Genomic DNA, 27,189 nt, shown 5'->3' with positions numbered 1-27,189 from the left:
TTTGTAGACCGAACCCGATCAAAATTACCCCCTTCCCCTTAAAAAAAAATTCTGGCAAGATTCAACCTCTGCCGTATCAACCTCTGTTGTATGATTCAACAGTTTTTGGTATGCCTGTATTTATTAGTCAACATACAGCTTAGAAATCACAGCCTGTCTCTGTGGTGTGTGTGTGTGTGTGGTTTGGGGGGGGGGGGGGGGGGGGGGGGGGGGCAAAGGATGACTAAATAACATGAATAAGGTCATACTTTTATGCACATCTTAAAAACAACAAAAACTGAATGCTGGATTTCATTTTTTATTGAGATTTCAATTTTCTATCAAACAAAGTTATTTTATAAAATTTGATCCAGGAATATACAATACCAAATGAACAATAAACTGAGGTTAGCATTAAAGGTAGGAATGGAAACTGTTCTGAAAAGTCTAAAAATGGAAATATTGCACTGTTCCACACTTCTAATGGTATAAGTCCAACTATATACAAGGATTCAAGTGAATTAAGAAGAGGAAGGGACCGCCAGCTCCAATTTGATCTGCAAAAGTTGAAATGCAATAAATAGCAAAGAATACAATAATTTTGTTTGACAACAGTGAACCCAGAAATTAGAATAATAACTAATAAACTGAAGAAAAAAAATCATATGGTGGTGACCCACTGACCTACCAGTATTCAGAAAATTATGACTTGTTACATTTACAAATTACGAAAATACATGTAAGCCTTTAGACACTCACTTGTATATGTATCCTAGACTAGAAAAGGCAAACACAGAATATGCTAGCATCAATAGAATCTTTGTTGTTGTTTCTGAAAATAAGAAATTAAGGATATTGTGTTATAATATTATAGACTTATTAATTTTTGGAACAATAAATATAAATTCCTTTTAGAAAACAATTTGTAGCAAAAATTCAAAATGCAATAAATAAAGAAGGGTAATAGGTAAAGAATGAATAATTTATTGTGAATAATGCTGTAACAAGTAATGCAATATACATGTATTTACTCTCTTAAGAGAATTCTTATGACATCATAACATTAACTATCTAACATATTGACACATAAAGACCAAAGATAACAAAATTCAACTGTAGATTTCCATGAAAAGATGATACATGTATATTATATGTGATTTTGTCCCCCCCCCCCCCCCCCCCCCCAAAAAAAAAAAAAAAATTAATAATAAATGAACCTAAAATACATTATCTTTTCAATATGTTGGAATTTTACAAATGTCAACCTGATGAAGGATATAGTGTTAATGATGAAATAGTCACCATCCATTCTAAATACAAGTTAATTATTCTTGTTCAAGATTAAATACATGTACAAATGTCAAACTGATGAAGGATCAAGTGTTTCTGATGAAGTAGTCACCATCCATTCCAAATACATGTACAAGTGAATTACTCTTGTTCAAGATTAAAATCATTTACATACCAGCTGATGTAAAAAGTAATGGAAAGAGGGAATAATGTCCCGTAGTGGAAAGGATCAGAAAAATCGAGGCATCTTCTCTCTTGTTGAACACTAGCAGGCTGTGGATGTAATGAGAAAAATGATATACAGTTTATCACTACCCTACCTAATTTAAATTAGAACTTACCGTACATACACTCCCCAGTTTTCGATACATTGAGAAACAAATCGATACCATTACCGGAAAGCGTAGGGAAGTTCTAAATAATTTAAAATTGATTGACTTGTAATCACTGACACAAACATTGATTTTGATAAAGGATAGGGTCTTGTATACTTAAGAAGACAAGGTGAATAAACAATACGTACCATAATGGTAAAATGATGATAAGAATGGCCTTTTCATGAACATGCCAACCAAACAAGTAAGATCCAAAAGCACACAGTACCACTGCCCTGACAAAGCCCTCCGGACCCTTAAACTTACTCCACAGGTAATACATGGCAGGCTGAAATATGGTAAATATCAGTATATTGAATAGGTGTAATAAGTGAAGTATTTTGTTCTGCCATTGCAACATACTGGTTCTTGAAATATACTTGTACGTGTACATTATTTTTATTCATATAAAAAAAACAAATACATGTTAGTGAATTACACATAAAATGAGTTTAAAAACATATTTTAATATGTAGGTTTGTGAATTTTCTACTCTTCTGTACCAACCAGAATAGAAGTAACTGTAGCCAGCAATGTAACCACAGGAGGGACTGATGGCAACACCACATGGTGGAATTCTTGTACTAACCCCCCAGTCATCACAGCTGAGGGGGTGCCTGTTGTCAGATGTAGCCTTGACCCTGTAAAACATGTGCTAAAACTGAGAATACTGGTACATCTATCCCTACTTTCCCTCTATATTGTAATTTTTGTTTTAAAGATATGTCCGAGTACAATTATAATCATATTGCTAATTTAAACACAACTCTTATGCCTTTTATTTGAATTCACAGAGTTAATGTTTCTTGATTAAAAATGAAATATATATTATTCTTACCCAATATTGTTAAAGTTTTGTCAACAAAGTTATATAAAGCCCAAAAGTTTGGAGCCCAATAGGCATGACACAGTCCTCTCTTAAAGGGAAACAACCGAGACAAAACTTGTGGCACTTGTTTCTGGAGAAAAAAAAAGTATCTGTACTTGACAATGTACGTGTGGTGACAATAAAAAAACTTGAACCAAATAATTATTTTCATATTCCTCTCCCCTTTCTGTTTACAATTTGAGGCAGACTTACCAAATATATGAATGGTCCAAAAGACAAGGCAAACACATAAATAACAACAAAACCAAGAGTTATGAGACGAAATGGGGAAAACGATGACCACTGGAGACTTCCCCCTACAATTAAAAGAAGTGATGAATATATGCATCCAACCATGTCTGAAATCAATAATATATAAGCCTTGATCCAATAAGAGAATCACACAGGGCACATAATCATTACAATAAGCCTTCAAATTCATTTCAATACTGGTACTTGCCTTCAAAGTCTTTTTAAGTTTTAAGTAAGATTTATATCAAACTTAAAGCTGCTTGGTCCGATTTTTTTGTAATTACAGAATCAAATTTTTTTTTCATACAAATCATTTGTCTTAGAAAGTTATGGACTTTTTCCTATTTACACCAGCAGAATCAGTCTCCTCTTAAAGTTAGAAATATTCAAAGTAAATAAAAATTATTCTCTTAGGGCAAACGAAAAAACAAACCAAAATGCATCACAGGAATGTTTAGAAAAGGAAACCGCTTGGTTTCGTCCCCCGAATGATTGGGGTAATTCAACCCGCATGCTATGCATGGATTAAAGAAAGCAGACTTTGGAAATATTAGCGAACAAAACGTACACATGTTTATTTGTAATTTGTCTGATCATTTCGACCTTTATTTAAAGCTATGTCAAATTCGTAATACAACCATACCCGTCTCGTTGTCAGGGGTAAAATTTAACATGAGGCGAAATAACGCGGTACCTTTTAATGTCGTTTGTTTTGTTAGCAAATTTTGTATGTATTTTTCTTCTTTGAAATTTGGTATAATTGACGGGTAAAACTACTGCAATGTCTATCGTTTAAAAGCGTGCATAAAATTTGATATAAAATCGGACCAAGCAGCTTTAATTATCTATACATCTGACCAATCTGAGGCTAAATCAAATAAAGTTAATTACCTGTTGCTTTAAAGCAGTAGTTTCTCAGAAGGTATATGAAGTATGCTGGAGCAATGTAGAGATAAATGTGTTTGAAGTTGAGCAGAACAGCAAACCATAAAGCCGACCAAATGAACTGATCCTGCAAAGAAATACATGTATGAACTCTAATAGTTTTATATTGATTTAATGATTTAGATGGTTTCTAAATTATTTTTCAATAATTTAATTGGTTTCTAAAATATTATTTTGGCATATTTATCAAAACTGAAAACAAAATTATTGGTCTTACATAGAAAACTTTTATTTAACATGTAATATTTGGCATGTAAACTAGTACTTGTATCAAATTTTGAACACGTAATTCCATGAAATAAAGGAAGAGCGATTGATTAAGTGAGTATGGTGTGTTTCCAAAGCAAGTATGTTTTTAAATAAAAAGACGTAAAATTGTGCACAAGAAATGATTGAGATATCGTAATATTATTGTATGCAGTCTTCTTACATACCTGTAACATACATGTCATCGACCACATAAGAATTCCAAACATGAACCCATTATACTGGAAATGAATATGTGACAGTGTTAAGGGTAACAAACAATTACTAATAATAAAAATTTGTCATTTTCACACATCTACATCTAATTATCTCAGTCTTCTCGCTCTTACCTAAGGTCAAAATAAGAGATGCAAAACTGAGTTTCAATATTAATGATGTTCATCATCATAACAACTCAAGTATATGTATGATATGGAAAATATTTTTAAATAAAATTCTAAGACCTTGACCATAATCAAATGACCTTGCCTAAGGGTCAAGACACACATCCATTATGACCAAATTTGAACACATTTTGAGTTTCTGGTGTTTTTTTAAAAATATATTTTGAGATATTCAATTATGTTTACACATAAATGGACAGACATGTTGATTACCCATAAACACAATAAATGTTGATCAACAATCTGATTTACTTTAAAAAAAATTAAATACTGTTCCAGTAAACTGGTAATGATTTAAGAAATAAATCTGTTAATCACTGCTTGGATTTCATACCAAATAAGACATTATTTGTTTTCTGTTACCATCAAAGCATGTTGAGAAACATTTAACAGAGGACACAAATTTGTTTATGCAAAAAGGATATGATCCACTATCAGGAGCCCAAAGTTGCACAAAACAAGGACAGAAAATATCAAGGATTTATTGTTGAATAAACTTTCATCAGAAGTTTTTGATTTTTTCCATACAGAAGTCTTCATGTAAGCACAAAACCTGAAAGTAACAGAAAACAAATGCTAGTAAATATTAAGATTACCTTTTATCAAATCAAACAAACGGATTAACATCTCAAGGTAATTATTATTTCAACTTATATATGTAAACTGTACATGATTTAAAAGATTGAAAACTATCAAATACGGTACATTAAGAAATTCTTACTTTTTGACAGCTAGCACCAGTATAAAATCTGTTACAATAACAGAAAGTCGCTGGAAAAGTACAGTTGCCTCACTAGCATAGTTCAGATTCTCCACATTTAGCATGTCTCTATCAAAGTAATACGCCACCTTGGCAAGGAAATGTTCAAACCATGCAAAGAAAGGAGGATAATCCAATGTCCATTCTGAGGTTTTCTGCAATGAAAAAAATTAATTTGACCTATTATTTTACAGTTTTAACAACTGAATTGAAATCACAGTTAAAATTCAACCATGTCATTTTTGTATTTTTTTTTTTTATGAGAAAACCTTATAGTGAGCACTGCCGGTGAGCGAAGCGAGCTCTAAGAACCAGTGTGCGCGGGAAAAAGAACAAGCTAAAACTACAGTTCATCAAACAAAATTTTTTGTCTACGTCCCATAATGCTCTCTAATGTTTTCACCCGTGGTGCTATGCCAAAAATGGCCGACTTTTAACTCGTAATTTACCGTGTCTTAAAGTTTGAAGACACGTTTTGAGTACCGCATATGCTTTGGCGAGACTCAAAAGATTTGTTACATGCTTCCATACCTTCGTATTGAGTCGAGAAACGTAAACAAAGACAAACAAAGTCATGGATAACGTCACAGTGCTCTCGTGCTATATTTCCCGCGATAAATTTAGAGGTGGATCAAACATCTGTAATGAGTGTACTAGCTATTTCAGTATAGACTGCGATACCTGCCTCATTGATATATGATTTGTTTTAAAAAAAAAAGTAGAGATTATAAAGAATAAATACTAGGAAGAGCCATACTTTACTGTCATATCGATCCATTTTAAAGCTAAGTGTGCATGCATGTACAGTAGGGAGGTAAGTATATGAGTATATGAGTAGGAAGGAAATAAACAATGGGACATTTTTAACTAAGTAAAAAGGAATAAGATGAAAAAATAAACAGTTAAAAAATTTAGGTAGATATTGCTTATAGTCAAACCATTAAATTTGAAAGTGGGAATTAAATTACACAGCCGACAAACAGGGACCGGGCTCTCTCTCTCTCTCTCTCTCTCTCTCTCTCTCTCTCTCTCTCTCTCTCTCTCGGGGTAGGGGGTTGCGCTGTGTGTATCATTACCACTAAAATTAGTACCTTTGGCATACTTATTGTACAGCAATACTCTCTCATTCTTTGATACCTAAATAACACTAAACACTAGGTTGACAATGATTCAAGGTATGTGTAATTCTTGCTGCGCTCGCCAGAACGGTAGCACCGTAAAACATATTATCTTTGATAGATTTAAAACATAAGTCAAAATTCTTCAGACTTTTCCATGTAAGTGAATTAATGTATACTTTAAGCAGAAAAATAATTACAAAATCTGGAAATTTATTTACCTCATAATACCACTGTTCAATTGGTCTGCTGAAGGTTATTGCCAACCAATTTCTGTGAACTTCAAAATCTGTGGAATGACTGGAGGAAAAAGAGGAACATATTATAATGATAATTTTATATAAACATCTAAGAAATATCATCATATGTTTATTAAATCGGGAACTAATCACTGGCCAGAGAATTTAGATTTATCATTTTACAGGCCATAAATATATCTTTATTTATGTGTAAGCTTGCAAACAGAGTTTATGTTTGGTGTGAAATACTAGTTACTGTGATGAGATGCATTTACACTTTTGTGCTCAAAGATTTTCTGCATACATACATAATCACGAAATATTTGTTGAATTATGAAATACAGCCCAGAAAATGTGATTAAACGTATATGAAAAATATGCAATAAGTACACTTACTAAGAAGGAATCAGGAGAAGCTTGATGCAACTAACTGCAAGGGAAACTTGCCACACTTCTCTCATTTTTCTTCAATGTCGATTGAACACTTTACTTCTTCCTATTATATACTTGCTTAACAAAACGTTTTAATGACCAAATGTTTCAGATCAAACTTTGTAATTCCGGAATAAATGTGTGACCCCCCCCCCCCTTCCAAAAAAAATCCACCAGGAAACAGAATCGCTATTAAAAATCTAAGATAATCTTGCGTGCTTCTGAAAATTCACAGGAAATACTTTCAAGATGATTAGAAAACAAATCATTGACAAATTAGTATATATTTTGCATAGTAAGCAGCCACGTAGCATGTTTTTTTCTGAAAGGGGAGTAGAGGGGGGGGGGGGGGGGGGTCTTGACAAGCAAATGAAAAAGAAAAAAGAAATAGGGAATTCTCCATTCATAAAAATCCTAATCCGTGGGGGTAGGAGAGATACTACATCATACTTATAAATCTTATATTTCAATTTTAATTTTATTAATTTCATCACTTAGTTTTTTCACATGCACCTAACGAGGTGTGTGTGGGGGGGGGGGGGGCTCCTTATAAATCAGTTTTTACGTAAATCTAAGAAATATGTTTGCAGAGGGGTAGCCCTCCACCCCATGCATAGTAAAATTAACTCTAGCTTGAATACATCCACCACACGCCGGTGTAACGAAGAATTTTGACCCGGGTTGAAAATTGACCCGGGGGTCATTTTTCAACGTTGAATATTGAGACCAAAGGTGTTGAATAAAGACCCTAATCCGTTGAAAATTGACCCGCATCGTGGAATTTTGATCATGATACCGGTTCAATATTCAACAGCAAAGTTGCACAAATTTACGAATCAATATACATAACTTGAATTTATTTAATTAATTTATAATTGATTATTTAATTAAATTATCAGTTTTTACATATTTATTTCTTAGATTTACATGTTTATATATTTCAAGATGGGGGAGGGGGGGGGGGCAAAAAATGATTATTTTTTTAATATAAGTATCATTTCGTTTAATATGTAATAATTATTTTATTGTTTAATTGTTTTTCTGATATTTATTTTTAAAACCAGGCTTGGGGTAATGCTAAATGTAATGGCAATGCATTGCAATGCATTACATATTTTCAAAGTAATGCTAGTAACGTGAAATGCCACAATTTTAGCATTACAAGTAATGGTAATGTAATGCATTACTTCCAAAAACCTAGTGTAATGCTGGCATTACATGGAATTACTTTGCATTACTATGCTTTTCTATGCATGTTCATGCAGTGTAACTTAAAAGAATCAAAAACGCTTGGGGGTTCTAATTTAACTATAAACATGGGAAACAGTTTTACATTTTTATTTATATCAAAAATCAGAACTACCATAATGAATATAAATAATAGTCAATATGAAAAGGTACACTTTTTTAAGTTTTTAAAAAAGATCGTCTATTTGTTGAGTGTATTTTGGGCATCCAAGAAAAACAAAATTCATATTTTCTTTAGATTTAGACCCACAGTATAAACATCGACTCTCATCAATTAACAAATTCTGAAATAAGTAAGTTTTTAATTTAGATTACTACCTTTATTCCGTAGTTTACCTAAAATAATTTCTTTCCTATTCTCCAAACTGAAATGTTTATAAGCTATTGTTATATTTTGTTTTTAAGTGTTGATTTACAGATGGATAAAGTTTATGAGATTTACATGATTTATTTAAATGTAGACCGAAGACGTAACAAAGCTATTGTAATAAGTAATCCGATATAGTGGTAGACAGGAAAAAAAGGTCATTCGACCTAAGATTATATGCATGATCAGTTGGAAAATATGACTGAATTAAATATAACATGTGTTTTGGTGCTAAACCATTTAAAATCTTGTTGAATAGAATTAGTTTATGTTTATCCCTTCGAGATTGTAAGGTTTCCAATCTCGGTCTAGCCGAACTTTTTTAAGCGTTTCTTTATTAATTGTATACTTTAGAAATCTTAATATATTTTTTGAATGCCTTTTCATATACATGTATAACATTACAATGTTTAGATCAATCATCCTCCGCTTGTACATGTAGATGCAAGCCTACTTTTTTAATTCCTTTGTTTTCATTTTTATTGTAGAGGGTATATGCATTAAATAGAACAAAATATATAACCTCTGTTTTATGTGTTTCTAATTTACAGGTATATAATGAAACTGAAAACTCAAAATAATAGAGATGAACTGTATTAATTGTTTAAAAATAAACTATGACTATGCATATGCAGAAAGTTGGCTGGTGCTTCAAAAATAGTTTATCTGGAAAGTTTTTAAAAAACTATTGTTAAGTCGTATAAAGTAAAGACTGCTGCAACTTGTTGGATAAAAATATGACAACCACTCATAATTATTATTTCGTCATGGAAGTATTCTGACTTCTTCAAATTAAGCACAGGTACTTGATGTTATATATTTCTGTCTTAATACAAATAAATATATTACCCTTTACCTAATAAAACAGTATAGAGGTTATATTTATTTTGAATATTAGAAAAATATACAACGCCAGGTGCCTGTCGAATAAAGCTGAATTGTAACGATAATGGTCAATATTGATTAGATAATGATTTGTCAGAGACTATGTCAAGTTTAAACATTAAATTCTATCACACGAAGGAATGATGGTCAATTCTATGTCAAAAATTATCATATTTTGACTAGCCCGTTCCATTCCGAAGAAAACGGTTATCGTCCTAATTTTATTTACATAGTATTGTAATGATATAAAATGGATATCATATTTTCAGTCTCAGAATTATATAATAAATCGGACATTAATCGGACATATCAACCAACAATAAATCAGCCACGTCCGCATACTAGTATGTGTCGGACAGTATGAAAATTTTAAAACTGAAACTTTCAAATATGTGCATGATTGTACATTTAAACCGTGTGGAGTAAGTTCCAGTTTAGATCAAAACTCTGAAGTTGGGGTCAATTCTCAACAGGATCAATTTTCAACGTGTCGAGGTCATCAAAGTTTAGAAGAAAAAAAATTTCATCCCGTTGAAAAATGACCCCGGGTAAAAATTTCACGATTTTGGTCTCAATTTTCAACGTTGAAAAATGACCATCCGGGTCAATATTCAACGTTGAAAAATGATCCCCGGGTCAATTTTCAACCCGGGTCAATATTCTTCGTTACACCGGATAAGTTTCTGAATCCACGCATGCTATGTACATTTGTTTCTGCAGTATCCGATCGCAAACCACCACAAAGTTGCATATGTAACAGAGTAAATTTAAACTAGAGTGCATTTACGAAAGAACTTATGACATAGTTGTAAATATTTACAATCTTATCTCACAATTAATTCAAAACTTTACTATCTTAATCCATAAATTCCATCTCGCTGCTGTTGGGGAACAAAACAAATGTTATTTTATGAAAGCTTAAGCATTCTGTTATTTGGTTGTAAGTCGTAACTGAATTCTATAAAACGCACTTAGATGTTTGAGCGGTTCATGCCATTTTTACCAATTGTTCTTTTCTTCTAAATACTACCATAGTGATTCGATTTGTTTAAATATCTACCAAATGACAAACAAGCCAGGAAATCAAAACATGTATAGATTAATTTTGTTTGATTTTAAGAGGATGTTTTATTTCAATATCAAAAAAGTAGTTTCTTTAGATTATAGGTTTAGAACGATACAGAATAACGGTTTAAGCGAACGCTAGAATTTTTAGCGAAATTTGCCAATGCACCTTGCCAAGAGAGTAAGATAAATCGACTGTCTTTGCCAACAATCGACGAGGAATGTTGGTTTATTTACATGGACTGTAAATTGACGTGAAATGAATTGTATGATAATCGAGGCTCGTCTTGGACTTTGCTCGACATTCTTAAATTCAAATCCGGGAGGAAATTCTTTAAAACCGCAAAGATTCCCCCATCTACCTAGACATTACCACACAGTTGAGATTGCTTAGCTCGTATATATTTATACCACGACCGCTAGAGTTATGTTTGCTCATCCGCGGTCTTTATCTAAATAACTACTCGCGTATTTTGTAAACTACAGTTCAATTTGTTAGTTCCAAAACGAAGCCTTGACCTAGGAGTAATTTATCAAGAAGAAGAAAAAAATCAGAAGAAAAAGTTATCGGATCCTTAAAACCTGAATTTTTTTCTTTCGTACAGTGATAAACGTTATACAGGCCGACCAGTGATTCAGTGTTGACATAACGTTGCTATTGACAAGAAAGACCTTGTGTTGTCTTCGATGCATATATACATATAGTTTGTGTAAATTACTTTCTCTTTTTTTTTTAACTCGAGGACTCTCAAAACAAAACAATTCGTTCGACACGGAAGTATAAATGTGACATGATTAGTACCACCAAAAAATGAAAGGACCGATTAACATCCTGGTACTGGGGAAGGAAGGTGTCGGCAAAACAGGTAACTTTGTAGAGGGATGTCGTATATTGTAATTCATATTTCACGTGGTTATGATTAATTAAAGCGTGCATGTTTCTGCACGAGTGTCCTATTCATTTGAATTTATAGAACAGGAAATAAATCGAACGAATATTCCATTGCAAAGTGTATAGAAAGTTTCCATTTGCGATTGTGGTTTCCCGCAAAATATAAAACCCCTGGACACTAATAACCCAGAATTCTTTGAACTTTACCGTTTATGTAACTGTACATACAAATTAAATGACTCGAGTTGAATAAAGATATTATCATGCTTTGCTGAATGCGTCTAAAGACCATCTTGAAGTTCTTTGTTACTGTAATGAAAATTCGAAGAAATTATGCATGATACTGAAGAATCCGATTTGCATGTCCCATAAGTCATCCAAATCAAATAAGTTTTAAATAATAAGTTGAATGTGATGAACATACATCATTTGGAAATGCTGCAATTAAGAGAAAAGAAAATCTTTCAACCTATTGCAGTGTTGTATTTTTTTAATACCCATTTTTTAAAATTCTCTTCTTCACAAACTAATCATCTTGATGTCTCTCGTGTACTTTTATGTGCTTTTTCTTAATAAATTTACTTCAACACGATAGTACATGAACGGAAGTGCAGTTGATTGATATGTCTAAGTCATTAATGAGATAATTAGACCACATGAACAAGCTGGCCTCCAAAAAAAAGAGAGTTTCCGTGCAAATGTACAGGATTGAGAACGATCTGTGTCTGAACTAAATTACAATTAAACCAGACCTTCCTTGTCTGAATTAGAACGTGATCAATCTTACGAAAAGACATATAAGTTAAATTATACATTTTGTTTAATTATAAAGAAGCGCAGTCTAGTAGCAGAGTGTTGACATTCTCATGAATGAAACGGGTGGAACTGATGTTTATAAAGGAAACACGTTTGAATAAACATGTTACATTAAAAGTTTAAAATCGAAGATTTCTAAACTTATCTATAACAAACTTTTAATGTAACAAACATATTAATTTACATTTATAGTCTTATTTTCATTAACACCAGTATAAATATTTGTTACAAAAATCTGCGAGTTTCATGTAATGGTGGACGATTGTTGCCTTTTATTGAATCCAAAATGTATATATTTAAAGAGGATCTAATATACTGGTGTATATATGTATAGTCAGTCAGAAAGTGTACGCAATTGTCATTAATTTGAAGTGATCTATAATCTGGTAAATTTCATTTTGTGGATTTTCTTTCCTCTACTTATTAAAGGTTTACCCAAAAAGATCAATAAAGCATGAAACATGCATAATTAAAACTAAGTTTTACGGATACTTTTTAATGCGAATTCATGTCAAAAATAAGTTTAATTGAATTGCGGTTTATCGCTTTTAAGTGCATCTCTCTGAGAGATAGAGCTAACGAAAACCATCTTTAAGTCTGCATGGAATGGAAAACTTGTATATTACTAAATGTGAAAATGCACTGTAGGTTTGATTAATTTTCTTTCAATTTCCGGTGTAATCCAAAATTGATTGAAACATCTAAAGTTTAAGAATTAAAGAGAACCCTTTATAGAACTAACTTAGATGTTGAACCGATCAGAGAGCACCTGTGAACATCTCAAATAAATCTGCGCGCTAAAACCGGCACGATATGCGATGAATTTTTCTTTGAAGTTATTTCTGAGTGAGGCAAAACCAACATGATGCATGTTTCCTCCTCTAGAGAGAGAGAGAGAGAGAGATAGAGAGAGAGAGAGAGAGAGAGAGAGAGAGAGAGAGAGAGAGAGAGAGAGAGAGAGAGTTTTTTTGGATAGGTACAATCTAATTCCAGTGAAGTATTTTAAGAGTTGTACTGGTTCAAAATTTCCCATTTTCCTTCATTGGTTATTTCAAGTGTACTTATTCTGATCGCATTGTCTTTAATGTTACAATGTACGCAAGTATAGAATTGATGAATGAACGAAAGATTAATGTGTTCCCTGTTTAATCTGCACTTGAGTCCGTTCCCTATAACGGGTAAATTCAATCTCCGACACTTTTACAATAACTCATGGCCTCACAACCTGTCGAATATTGCACCTTTCTTGCCGAATCCATTCTCATATTATCAGACTGTCGTATTTCATTCACCGGGATAAATTCAATAGTGATAGGGAGTTCCTTTGGATTTGTGGGGTTGTAAAATTGCTATTTGATCGATGATGTTGTTTGTTTTTCAATGGGCATTTTAAAAGTTATGACTATGACGGACATTACGACGCAGCATTATACGAAATGAAGCCTTAAATGACATTATAATACACAGGGAAAGGGAAATAAATGGTGATAATTTGGTGCTTGGTTCTAAAAGTTATAGTTTTATTATATACAAAGCTAAGGATAGACCAACCCACACTGTACATTTAAGATTAAATTTGCATAAATTATAGTTTTTTCTACATTTTTTTGCAGTATGGGTTTATGGTATGCTACACAGAAAGATTGTAACTTTTTTCACACCTGTGAATGAATGAATGAAAAATTGAAAGAATTCATGAATGAACGGGAGTTTAAGCTTTACATGTAATATTATTGTTGTCAATTTAATATTAGTAAAAATGAAAAAGCTAAAATACACAGGAATAAAATCACAATCCCCCCCCCCTCTTCCACAAGGAAACCCGGTTGCTATATAGTTCGGATGGTTTTCAATGTTTTTGAATTTCGTGGAGGTAAATTAAACCATTTTCTGCTTGTTTAAACTCAGCTTTTATGATTATGTAAAGTAAGATCATCTTGTCTTGATCGAAGATAAGCTTTGAAGAACCCGATAAGATACCGGTTAAACATTTTAAACAAAAAAAAACCCAGTAGGAAACGGGCACGATCGTTTTATTGGTCAAGTCTAACCCCAACAACTCTTTATTATACTGAATAATAAGGATACAAACATTAGACCATCGAGATAAGAAAGCACAGAAGACAAACTTTATGGTTTGTTTTGATTGTGAAATACATTAAAGTAGGCTTTGAAAGATAGATAAAATGGTCACATATATATTGCTGTTTGTCTGTAAATACCCATGCAGAATTATTACACATGATAAAGCCCCCCCCCTCTCTCTCTCTCTCTCTCTCTCTCTCTCTCTCTCTCTCTCTCTCTCTCTCTCTCTCTCATTGCCATGTTTCCAAAGAGCTATAGAAGACTAGTCTTCAAAGCAAACAACACGTGTCTATTCAAGTGGTTATTCATCTTCGTCAGTTTTTCTGACTGATGGATGTTGTTTTTAATTATTCCCACAGTAATTACAAGAGGGTTCGTGACCTCTCACGAGATCTTCCAGTCAATGCCTCTATTAATGTCTCTTCCGATGAACTTACACTGCATGTGTTATAGTACTCGCTTATGTGTCATATCATATTTAAAAAAAAAGGCATTGGATAGGAAACTCCAATTGCTCAAAAAGAGGAAGCAATCTAGCTTGGTTTTTTACACTTCAAAAGATTTCAAGTATTTGGTAGAATAGTTGCGGAAATTCCATTAAATCTAATTTCAGAATAAAACATTTACACATAATATAACTATTGAAATACACTTGCAACACCTGAATTATATATTATATAATTTTTCTCTCTCTCTCTCTCTCTCTCTCTCTCACACCGATAATAACATTCACTTGCTTTAATTTGTGACAATTAACGCAGTTGGGTTTGTGTTTCTGTGTGTGAGTGAGAGAGAGAGAGAGAGAGAGAGAGAGAGAGAGAGAGAGAGAGAGAGAGAGAGAGAGAGAGAGAGAGAATAAACAAAATTACTTTACAAGTGCACTCTGTTTATTGGAAAACTAAATAAGCTAAAGCCTCCATTTGATTTTCCCGAATCATAATGAAAAAAAAAACCCGCAATATTTTTTTCATTTGCCTCATAATCCAGATATCGTTATTATATATACAAAGTAGCTATAGAGCAATATTCAAAAAGCAGCTTGAACATCATTCTATAAACATTTGTAGGAATATATTTAAGTTATACGTGTTTAGAGAATTAGGAATCGGCTCAATAGTCGGAAAAAATGGCTCAATTCCAATTCATTATAAAAATAACGTTATCAATTGATACATACCTTGAGCTTGATCTTAGTTGACATAAACAAAATATATAAGAAAAAAACAATTATATACTCTCCTTTCTGAAAGCAATTAAAACACCAATGGATAGATATATATACTTAGGGTGTATAATAAAATCGTGATGTAGAAACTGATAAATCTTAAGCCTGATTTATATTAACCAGAAACAGCAATTAAAGATCACTCCCTTCTCTTAGCACTCATTTTAATTTTTGCCGCTGCGTGGATAATTTTCCAAGTCTAAAACATAATTGGAATTGCTCATAACCTCAACTAGACATGAATCTGCCAGATATTGATCTTAACTATCGTATTCAAACCAATGGATAGAAAACCCGAGGGTTCCGAGAAAGATATAAAACAGTCATGGTCATTTATCAGTTATCCCTCATATCAGGGTTTAAATGTACTTTAAAGAAACACATCCAATGATAGCTATTCTTCACGATACTTTATAGACTACGTTATAAATTTCTCATACCATTGCTTTCATGATGTATTTTACATAGCGACATACATTGTTCAACCTCTATGGTCACATTCGCGAGCGAAAGGAACCGTATACTACATGTATATATTAGAAGTATATAAAACATGATCAACGAGTCTCAAGCTAATTAGAATTGGACACTTTTTTTTTTATATCAAAATCATTATCAGGTACCATAAAACAAGCATGTTTTTTAGAAAGGGTGGGGAGGGCGTCACTAGTTGTGTTGCAGGTTTTTTTTTTCATCGTGTGTTTTAAATTGCAGCGGTTGTGGTGCGTTTTTTGACCGGAAGATACCTCAGCGAGTATGCGTCCCCGGAAGAAGTGACGTATGAACGAAATGTCTTGGCGGATGAAAAGCAGGTGTCCATAAAAATAACGGACGTAGCAGGAAAGGTAGAGTTATTGTGCCATGTTCACGTATATAGAAACGGTACTTGTTGTCGAATAGACCCATATTGTTCTAAGCTGAAAATAATCCAGAAAAAGAAACATTTCAAACGCAATTTCGACTAATCGTCACAATTTTGAGATTTTTATCGTAAAATTGAGGGAATGGAGATGAAACATGACTCACTGTGTATTATTCTCCCATTTGCTATATTTTGCAAGAGTGAATTTGTTACGTAAATAGCAATTAAAGCTTGCTGAGATGATGGCCACTTCACAGCATTCTTACACACTTCCTTCCTTGACGCGTGAAGATGATGTTTGAAATATTGATAGGACTTTTAGATCTTCTTTCAGTTTTAATCATTCACCACCTTGACTGCGATTTGCTAAATAAAAAACACGACCAAATACATTAAAAGCTGTCGAATGGTTTAACTAAATACTAGTAAAATGCTTTCAATAGTTAAATTGTTTGATATCAGTTGGTTGTAAACACATTGTACCTTAAGAATAATTCCATGAGATTGAACGGATTTACGACTTATTCATAAGTTTAGTTATTTTGTCAAGAATAAAAAAAAGTCCAGTTTTTACTCTTTTTGTCTTCTTTGCAGAATCTTGACCGGAAGTCGACTACCAGAGACTGGCTACACAAGGTAGATGGCGCAGTGATCGTCTACTCAGTGACGGACCGGAACAGTTTTGACATAGCGGAAGTCGTCATGGACTGGCTAAAGAAAGAGAAGAAGCCAAACCAGGTCATCCCCATGGTTTTGGTTGGAAACAAATGTGACCTCGAACACTCCAGGTGGTTACAACTACGAAAACAATTTTGATGGAAACGCGAGAAAGGGGTTGGGGGGGGGGGGTTCAATCTGAACATCTTTTTGTAGAAATACTTTTCCAACAGTTGATTAATTGCAAAGAATATCAAATTCTGAAATTAAACAATAAGCGCATGCATACTACATATCATACAATACGGGTATTTAATTAATGGTCACCGTATTTATACAAACTTTACTGAAATTAGCACTAAGACAAGACTGACGTGCTGAGTTCGTTTAGTAAGTACTATACTAGTCTATAATTTGGTTTACCCACGTTGTCATTGCGATTAAATACAACGATCATCGATTGTATAAAAACAATTCAGGTCATACAAAATCACTCTTGAACTTAGTCATTTTTTGCATAATAATGCATATAGGTTATTATTAGGTCAATCATTTCGTTTCTAAAGCTTTTTAAAATACAATTGGCTTGGTTTAGTCTCAGACAGACAGGTAGAGAAATACTGTGTCTACTTAAATAACGGTCTCCATAACACTTCTGTAATATAATGGCTTCACATTTCGATTCGTTTTCATTTGGGAAGTAAAACGTTATGTTTCATTTTTTTTCTTTTGAAATCTGGCGAACAACGAATCAATTCATTGAAAGAGGTACTGAATTTTTGCAACCTTGAACAACGTTTTTCAGGGTGTTTAAGTGAAAAACACTCCTTTAATTGATATAACATATAAATAAATGGATAAGAAAAAAGCCTATCCAAAATACTCATAGTTATTCAACTAAATACCTTAAGTAAACTTAATTCAGATACAAATGCTTTTACCGAACTTTACACTAGTTTTTGTAAATAAAATAATAATTAATAAGAAAACACGAATAACCGACGACGGCAGATTTATCAGAATTTTCAATTTAAAGCAATATGAGCTGTATTATTTAGATTTTTATTTTGCTGCAAAACCTGCTAGTATGATAAGTCTGCATATAACTTAAGCTCTAATGATAAATAAGACTTGAAAAAAAAAAACCATTAACGTTTGTCCGAAGAAAGATTTTTCTTCTAAGGAATATATAGCAGATCAAATTTTATACAGGATGACAATAATTCAATTTTTCTCAAATCAAGGCTTCTCAACAGCTTTCCCACAAAAATATGGCAAACAGAAATATATAAAACATGATATTTTTTGTCAATTTAGTAGAAAATAACATTTTCGTATAAAAAAAAATTCAACATGAAAATTGCAGCTCATATTGCTTTGAGAAGAAAAGCATTTTCAGCAAGATTTGACTAAATTTCCAGGACTGTTCCAAAGCAACCCCAGGATGGACAGGAATGGCGGACGGACGGTTATATGGTGACAGAGTGCTCAGCCTCGGCCAACACAGAGAGCATAAGGCGGGTGTTTCACGAGCTCATCAGAAAGGTATTGTACACAAGGAAATATTCGCCCCGTTTTATTTTTGACCCTTTCGCCCTCGTTACCAGCGGGCGAATTTAAGACTGGGCGAATGCCAATATCTCGTATTATCTTTCTTTAAACACAACTGTGTCCGGGCGAATTCAAGACGAGTCGAAACTGTTTGCATGTGTTAAAGGGCGAAAATTACACATGGCAAAAATAACCCTGTATACAGTAGGTATTTCTTGACACGGCCACGCGACCATAAAACTTAGACGGCCACAATGTTTATCTTAGCCTCTCATTTTCCAACAATATATGTCCTTTCTTTACTGTGGAATCTTTTTTTATTCGTAAGGGATCAATGCGTAGTCACTTTTTTCCTGGTTCGTTGGGACTTAATTTCATTGATAGTGTAATTTGGATAATTTTTATAAATATGAAACAAATGGTTGTGAATAGTTTCGTGCGGGTGTAAATTCGTGGGCAAGTGTTACACACGAAAGCCACAAACATTGCCCCCCCCCCCCCGGAACAATGATGATTCCACAGTAAGTGACAACGCATATATCAAATGAATACGTTTAGTCGCTTAAAAAGCAAATATCATTAATTGCGTTTAATAAGATTAACTAATGAGATTACTGTTATTTCCTTAATGCGTTTAATAGCAATTCTCAATAACTTTAAACGCCAAAAACCTTTGCATTTATACGCAAACTTAACATTGCGATTGAACGCAAAGAATTTCATTTAAAATAGTTTCCTTTTACTTGCCTAAACAAATTTTTCAGTTTAAATTTTCTTATTCAAGTATTGAAAATCTTTTTTTTTCTTGATTTAGATAAGTGAAAAAAAAGATGCAACAACAAAAGGACATCGCAAATTATCGCATGCCCCCGTTGGTTCCCCGAAACTAATTCGAGCATCATTAAGGAGGCGTTTTAGTGTGTTTACTCGCGAACGGACATCAACAATGTGAAAAAATTAAAGTGCCCTGGATTTCGTTTAAAGTCGGATGATTCAACCGGAATCCCGCTGAAGATTTCCGCATAAGCAGTCTGCCACGAGAGATGATGGCGACAATTTTACATTCCAAAATTTCACAGGCATTCAAGTACGCTCAAGTGCAATTGTAACTTCATGCTGAAAAGTTTTGCTGCTTGGAGCGGATAGTTCTTGATATCCTCTGTGTTTTAAGCAGAAATTAAAGGTCATGAGATTAGAGATTTATTTTCTTTAAAATTTGGGTGGAGAAATATTGTCCTGATAAAGTTTGTGTTACAGAGACACGGGGTAGTTACCTGTTCAAATGAATACTTAAATATGACCATGGTTGTACAAAAGTTATTTTCAATTATAATTTATGTGCACATTAAATAAAAATTAAATATGTATATTTACATATATGCAATATAATAAAATACCTTGAATTTGGAAAAAAACACTTCCTGTCTTTTTCAATTGAGAAGTCTACATATTAATTATGAGTAACACATCCGTAATAAGAGTGTAAATAAAATTGTAAATAATAGGGAAACATTGTTAACAAAAGTGTGGCGCAAGTCGACGGCCACTCTCGAGTTACTTGTTTCAAGATTTACATGTAGAGATCTCTACCAAATTGTATAATTGAAGTAATTTTTCAAGCAAATCTGAATGTTATACTTTAAAAATAAACTGTAAACTGCAAATTGATAAGTGAAACGAGAAAACGGTGTAAAATCAGCAAGACCAACAGTTACGATATGGCATCTAGAATAAAGTTATTCACATTAAGTTTTTTTTTCGATTTTTTACGAATTATAAATAATACTATACCTAAGTAAAAGAACTACACATATTAATCTCAATTCCAACTACATAATTGCAATCGTGCATTTAGAATATCAGCCACATTTTCTGAACATGTTCGCTCCAATACATAGAAGAAAAGATATAAAAAAGTGACTGATGATTCAGAATTCGAACTCTTTCTCATCAGTGGGTCTGACGACTGTTTTTAATTTGTTTCATACATAAAACAGAAAAGAAACGTATAATATCAGCCTTTTATATATATATATTTATATATCAAGCTATACAAAACATTGAATACATAAAACAAGACTGGATTATATTCCAATACAAATTAAATTCTGTGTAAACTCTGCAATTTAGAAATAAACTTGTTTGTTGAATTTATAAAACTTCAAGATTAGAAACGTGTTCCATAAAGCCGGCTTCCTTTGATCGTTGACAGTACGTTTTGATGATGTGTTTGATTTGGTGAGACTGACTGTGGTGGCGTCGGTTTCTGAACACGGAGCAGGAATCCCCCAGGAACTTCGGAACGAGGCAGACGATAATCGTAGCTGCGGCTTGCGTCAGTATGTTTAAGTTTCTATTCGCCGAAAATTCGTACAAAAGATCCACCGAAATGTACAACACAATTACGATCACGATTAGTTTTAGAAAGGACATGAACACTTGGTGTCTGATCGGCAAGTACTTTTTGACGACGAGAAAGAATAGGTCACGTGGTATTCCTTTGCATTCGTCTTCTCGTTTGAATAACTCGACATCAGGATATTTATTATATTTGTGCATTTTTTTGCAAATTTTTCGGACGTGGTGGAACAAGTGATCGTAGACTTTAGAGATGGTGTGAACACTGTCAAACATGTACATTAGGACTGTGGAGGAAAATATAAGGTATCCATAAGTGATTTCTGGATGAGCGAATAGTCCTGCATATGTATACACTGACACATCACACATAAAAATAAAGCTGTCCACAAATATAATGCTAAACATATACATTGTGAAAATCACAAAGAAGATCGAAAAAGCTCCAAATATGATTTTTATTGGTACACCAACTGAAAGACCTCTCCAAGGGGCGATGACGTAGGCAATTATTATCGTTTTGGCAAAACCAACCCAAGGAATTCCGTACCGTATCAAGCAAAGAAGGAGCTCCAAAATACATATCATAATATACAAAGGAGTAAGTATTAGAAACAACCTCCCAAACAACGCAGATTTTCTCCGAAAAACACGAAAGTATTTCCTCCACCGGCTACATTGTGTAATGACAGAAAATTTCCAGAAAGAGGGGTTCAAAATCATGAAAAATTCGGACAAAAGGGTACGAAATATTTCATGATAGCCGTTGACAATGTCCGTTGTTTTCATGGCTCCAAATCTTACTCTTATGGAATCCATGACCATAAGCGGGCTAATGAATTCAGATTCTTCCTTCACTAAGCCTTTGGCAAGAAATTTAGCCAAATCTGAAGGGACACAGGTACTTATAGTGTAGCACACAGCATAAAACAAGCAGGCGACATACGGTCCTCCAAACATCCGGAGAAAATTTTTTCTACTTTTTTCATATCCTGATAAAATGGACTCAAAGTCTTTTGGCACGCCTTTATTGACACTGGCAATTATATTATCGTACTGAAAAACCCCATGAACAAGCAATTTTAATCCAAGAACGGATATGCTTGCAAAAAGGAAAATGATTCGAACAATTCTTGATATCAAAATAGGATATTTTAAGCAGCAGCCCCGGAATACATGTGAAATAATTGTTCCTATATGTACAGGATTATAAAAGATCCAGTTCTCTGATTTTTCTTGTTCATGCACTTCATAGTTAATGGCGTCAAAATCAGACAGCTCAAGGTAGTTTGAGGTATGGCTAAAGGTCAGTTCGTGAACATGCTTAAGTAACCATACCAACATTAGAGGACAAAACATGTACAGAGTGAGACCAATAACAAACGGTAGTAGCCATCCTACCTCTCGGTATTTTATGTATCTTCCAGAACATTCCAAAGTTCTCGTCTGATTCAGAAAATCCCACTTCCAACGACAACATCGGTATCCAATAGCTTCCAGCGGACAAATAACATTTAGACATAGCATATACAGTAAATGACTATCAATGTAGATCCGCTCTCTGTAACACCAGTAACTCTGGTTGTAATACTCGGTCAAACTATCCCCCTTATCACCGCCTCTTGTGTTGGACACAAGGTAGTCTGTGAGGTTTGCCAAGGCCAACGAAATCCGCTGCGTTGTCTCGTTAGCGCCATATTGAATGCCACTGCAATCTCCGTGAACTGTTAATGGTACAGAGAAATCATCGAGGGTGTACATACTCAGCAGACCTAAGGACCACACCCTGTACTCTAGCGGCCAGTCGAGATATTGGCGAGCTCCTTTGGGCCCAGGGAATGTCCATGTCCACTTGTTCCCTTGGATAACACATCTACTCTCTGTGGTGGACACATTGTCGAAGTGGAGCACGAAGTTCACCAGACTGTACGAGTTTTTCGACACTTCGTGAAGGAATTTTTTCTTGGTATCATACGACACAGAAAACCAGCATTTGGAGTCGACTCCGTTGGAGTATGGGTACGTGGTGTCCCAATTGGGACATTTCTTCTGAGTTGTGTCTCTCTCTATAATCGAATTCTTTTTCTGAAGGCTGGATTCCCCTGCTTCAGTTTGGAGAAAAAGAAGCGTGAATGCAGATACGATATGAAATCCTGCACTGACCATCTTGTTAGTTTGTCGATGTTCAGTTGAATTATGACACTTTTAATGTTTTACTTCCCAATTATACTTAATATGCATTTGAGAATTTTAAGCCTGGTGTTTAGCACAGCTTATTCAAAATTACTGCATCCATCTGCGCGTTCACTCTTCTACTTCCTTGTTGGAAACAGGGATGAAAAAGAATACACTTCCTAAAATCCTTCCATGGGCAGGCAAGCATTACGATTTAGAGCTAAATAAATGCACACCTGGATATGAAACGCGGAAAAAATTTGCAGCTTGGGTTTAAGAACTGGAAGACGGGTAGCTCTGATAGGAAAAATGAAATTTTATGTGATATAATAAATTAATCTAAATTTCATCCTCCACTTAGAATCAAAGTATTCATTGTACAAATAACCGCGCTCATTTGGGCGTCGGAAGGTATTTCATACTGGGGCGGCGAATTTGATCGATATGGTGGGTGGGGTGTAAATTGAACCGGATTTGAAATTGAAAGTACGATAGCAAATGGTAAGATATCTTGATAAATTAATTTCTATATTGTCACTTAGATGCTGGCACTACAAGAAACAAATCAAAGTTGATCTTAGTTGTTCATTTACGCTTGACGACATACCACCAGGTAAAATGTGTATCAAGATAACACAGCTCAAGTAAGTTTATATGCATGTAACAATGATGTATAAGCGTCACTTGAGTCCATATAGAATTGATTCAAGTACTGTTCTATGTAAGATTCAGGAAGAGGGTGGCACATGTGCATGATGAAAAATATATTTGATTTTTTTTATGTAATGTATGTTCACAGACTTGAGCTTTGAACATAACATTTTTTTTCATTGTTAATTGTTGCTATGGTTACCAACTGGATATCATTCTTGGATGAAAGAACAAACAAATATGCAGGAAAATTACAATTTTACTGTATTTTCAACACAAAATGCATCAAACATCTCAAATTTCATAAAGACATTTTTGTTATTTTCAGAAACTATAATACAAAATGTATTTATTTCAACAATTCAAGTTTTGATTTTTTTTTTAATGTTTCTAAGCAATACTGATTCTTAAATGTATAAATAGCCCAGCTGAGCAATTCTCAAAAAATGCCCAAATTTTAATTACTTTAAAGTGAAAATTCATAAAAAAAAAAAGCAATCAGTATGTAAAATTTCATTGATGAATTCAGTAACCGTAAGAGATGTAAATTATCAAATAAAAATTCTGCGTTTTCAGTTTTTTGATGAAAATTACTTTGGGGGGGGGGGGGGGGGGAATGCGTTTTTAACGTATTTGACAATTTCTGAAATTAAACATTCTGAATATTATAGTCTATCCCCTCAACAAAATTATTTTATTAATTGATAGTTCCACTAAATGCAAAAAGAAATGATATACAGAGCAAAAGTAAGGTATTGAATAAAAAATAAGTGACATTATTGGATGCTGTGGCAACATTTGATATTGACCTTTTTGCCTAATAGAGATCTTATGCAATATAAAGTTTAAATACAAAAGATTAGAAAAATACAAATGTCATGCGTAAACATATATTATTACTGGTATATAGGAATTGACCTTTACCTTGACCTCAAAATTAATAGAAGACTGTTTACTTTGACCTTTTGATTTCATCCCAAACAAGAGGCCTACGGACCTTAACGATCAACCAGAGTATAAAACAACAATTAAGAAGATCCATGTATAAAAAAATAAACCGACACTAAAGACTTTGTACTCAAAAGCGAGAGAAAAAGTCCAGGATTCAGAAACAACTCATATACTAAGTACCTATCTGTCTTCCATTTAAAACCAATCTATGTTCTTATATCAGTCTTATAAACGTTCAAAATGAATTTCCACAATTCCCGTGATCTATATTGGAAGCGTTTCTTTGATATGACATTATTATAGAATAAATAGACACATTGAGCATTAATAAATTAACTGAGTTTATATGCATGTTAATAGGTATTTATAAAGATATCGTAAATGAAATAAATTGTCGGAGGGTTAGATACTTAAACCATCACTTGAGAATAACTGCTTCCCGCAGCCATATGTACTCTCACCTCTATTTTTAGAATATGTAAACAACGTATTCTGCTGCTCAGCACATCTACATTAAAACTCGTACTAGAACTCTATTATTAAAGTATAAAAGGGGCATGGTCACTACTGTGGCCATATTTTATTTTTCTATTTTTGTTGTTTACAATGCTGAAGTAATGCATTTTTCCTGTTGTAATGATCATCCATTTGAGAGGCAGTCCTGGAGTTATAAGCAAGATACAGAAATTACAATTCTTTTTTGTGTTAACAAGGCTCGTACCATGTTTTTGTTTGGTACAATATACTGGTAAAATCTTTTACAATCTGATTTTTTAAAGTCTGCTTATTCATTTTGAACATAAATGCAGTTTCTAGCGTTTGTCACATTCATTTTTGGTCTGTCAAATTCATCTTAGGTCTAAACCTAGAAGTTTTCATTCAGCATTTAAAATGTAAACTAAAATATGACATGAGTTTTGTTTACATAACAAAGAACTATGAGCTCTGTATCTCGCTTAAAACTTGACGACTGGTACCCAAATTTAGGTTGTCTATTGGAAATGCCTCACTGAAGCATTGTAAATATTGAAAACGAAAAAATAATTTTTGGCAAAAATCGTAACCACTCCCATTTTAATAGTATTAGCAAAAAAGGGTCACACAAATGTTATAGAAGCAGTACATGAACCGAAATGTTTATATCATAGTCAAATTAAGATAATGATGAATCCAATGTCTTTCATTTAATTTCAAGTACAGCGATACTGTACTCCGTTGAATAAACGCAGTAGAGCAAAGACAAAAACTTGGTGAGCATCTTTGTCAGATCATGATTAGGTATCTGTAGATAAAATCATATCAAGAAAAAATAAATAGTTATGAATAAATTACACAAGAACCGTTAAATCATTTCATATCCGTTTCAGAAAAAAAGACGAAAAGAGAGACAACTTTAGAGCATATAATCTCATTGACATTTTACCGGGGTAATTTTGCTGCAAACCTGCTATGGTTATTATAGATGAAACGTTAGCAAGTCTAGAAATAAGATCAAAGTACGTAAATCATTAAATATTATCTCTATCAAGTAATATATAGCAAAAATCGTGTACAAGACAATAATATAATTTTGCTTATGTTAGGGTTTCTAAATAGTGTTTCCCACAAAAAAAATTATGAAATACTAAAAGAATTCTCTTCTAACGATAAATGTATTGTAATAGTATATAGCAAACCATCTTTTCTTCCCGTTGACAATTTTTTTTCAGTCAGCATCTTTAAATAGTATTATCCACAACAATATATTCTCCACAAAAATATGACTCATAAACACGACTGTGGCCACGATAATCATTTTTGGTTTTTTTACTAAATACCTCACTCATTAAAACATTTCGACGTGAAAATTGCAGCACATAACATTGCTTTAAAAATGTAACAGTGTGCCAATTTTTATTGGTAGAGAAGGTATTACAAATATATTACAAAGGAATGAAACAAAACACACTTAATAGTACGGGAACGACCTGGTATCAAAAATCACCATCCTTAACTTCTAAATCAATAACTGAATACTATTTACGGGTTACAGTCAAACAAACTATATGGTAATATAATGCCTCAATTCAGTTTTGACTTCTGAAGTAATAAAGGCACAGCTCCATTGGGGTAGAAATCCCTCGCAGTGTCTAAAGCAGACTGCGTCGTCTTGGTCCAGCATGGGATTTCACTACTACATCCATATTCTAGGAACAATTTAATAACCCCATCATGGTCGACTTCGTGTGAATACCTTTGTTTTGGAACCCATTTTATATTGGAAGAATATCTCAAAACAGTCATGTCCCCTTTCATCAACATGTCTCTTTTGAACATGTATGGAAGTTTAATATGTTCAAGGAGATATAGAGTTCCTCTGCTAGAAGCCAACTGAAGACCCGTATATCCGAACGCATCCATGACGTCTCCGTCAACCCCATGTTGTAAAAGCGTTTTCGTAAATTTCCAATTGCCACTCGCAGACGAGTAATGAATAGGATATCGACCATTGCTA

General features: G+C 33.4%; 3 protein-coding genes and 1 long non-coding RNA gene across 4 annotated transcripts; 1 reads left to right on the top strand and 3 right to left on the bottom strand.

Annotated features, from left to right (window-relative positions):
* Positions 1–285: 285 nt before the first annotated feature.
* Positions 286–6,997, bottom strand: LOC105346207 (dolichyl pyrophosphate Glc1Man9GlcNAc2 alpha-1,3-glucosyltransferase). Its single transcript, XM_066084725.1, has 13 exons — positions 6,872–6,997; positions 6,458–6,536; positions 5,080–5,273; positions 4,785–4,911; positions 4,143–4,211; positions 3,655–3,775; positions 2,725–2,828; positions 2,482–2,602; positions 2,151–2,284; positions 1,793–1,932; positions 1,445–1,542; positions 739–811; positions 286–536 (listed from the first exon to the last, which is right to left on the bottom strand). The coding sequence occupies exons 1-13, from the start codon at positions 6,934–6,936 to the stop codon at positions 299–301; spliced, it is 1,563 nt and encodes a 520-aa protein (XP_065940797.1). The 5' UTR covers positions 6,937–6,997; the 3' UTR covers positions 286–298.
* Positions 6,998–10,865: 3,868 nt separating this feature from the next.
* Positions 10,866–19,969, top strand: LOC105346209 (ras-related and estrogen-regulated growth inhibitor). The gene is made up of 5 exons (XM_011454705.4): positions 10,866–11,338; positions 16,205–16,335; positions 16,947–17,140; positions 18,431–18,554; positions 19,375–19,969. The coding sequence occupies exons 1-5, from the start codon at positions 11,284–11,286 to the stop codon at positions 19,510–19,512; spliced, it is 642 nt and encodes a 213-aa protein (XP_011453007.2). The 5' UTR covers positions 10,866–11,283; the 3' UTR covers positions 19,513–19,969.
* On the bottom strand, positions 16,234–17,065 carry LOC117689855 (uncharacterized). The gene is made up of 3 exons (XR_004602042.2): positions 16,927–17,065; positions 16,517–16,718; positions 16,234–16,407 (listed from the first exon to the last, which is right to left on the bottom strand). It is a non-coding gene; the product is annotated as an uncharacterized lncRNA (long non-coding RNA).
* Positions 19,970–20,569: 600 nt separating the features above from the next.
* Positions 20,570–23,264, bottom strand: LOC117689850 (uncharacterized). Its single transcript, XM_034472121.2, has one exon. It carries the CDS (start codon positions 23,082–23,084, stop codon positions 20,712–20,714), a length of 2,373 nt encoding a protein of 790 aa, XP_034328012.2. The 5' UTR covers positions 23,085–23,264; the 3' UTR covers positions 20,570–20,711.
* Between the last annotated feature and the right edge of the window lie 3,925 nt (positions 23,265–27,189).

This window comes from Magallana gigas, chromosome 5, assembly GCF_963853765.1.
Source record: "Magallana gigas chromosome 5, xbMagGiga1.1, whole genome shotgun sequence".
NCBI classification, from domain to species: domain Eukaryota; kingdom Metazoa; phylum Mollusca; class Bivalvia; order Ostreida; family Ostreidae; genus Magallana; species Magallana gigas.
This window is presented reverse-complemented; position numbering and strand designations above follow the sequence as displayed.

Coding starts and splice junctions, on each gene's coding strand:
- LOC105346207 (XM_066084725.1), bottom strand. CDS start 6,936: ATGAGAGAAGTGTGGCAAGTTTCCCTTGCAGTTAGTTGCATCAAGCTT. Junction 4,912..5,079: donor CTGGTGCTAGCTGTCAAAAA/GTAAGAATTTCT, acceptor TGTTACTTTCAG/GTTTTGTGCTTACATGAAGA. Junction 1,543..1,792: donor ATCATCATTTTACCATTATG/GTACGTATTGTT, acceptor TTACATCCACAG/CCTGCTAGTGTTCAACAAGA.
- LOC105346209 (XM_011454705.4), top strand. CDS start 11,284: ATGAAAGGACCGATTAACATCCTGGTACTGGGGAAGGAAGGTGTCGGC. Junction 11,339..16,204: donor GGAAGGTGTCGGCAAAACAG/GTAACTTTGTAG, acceptor TTTAAATTGCAG/CGGTTGTGGTGCGTTTTTTG. Junction 17,141..18,430: donor TGTGACCTCGAACACTCCAG/GTGGTTACAACT, acceptor CTAAATTTCCAG/GACTGTTCCAAAGCAACCCC.
- LOC117689850 (XM_034472121.2), bottom strand. CDS start 23,084: ATGGTCAGTGCAGGATTTCATATCGTATCTGCATTCACGCTTCTTTTT.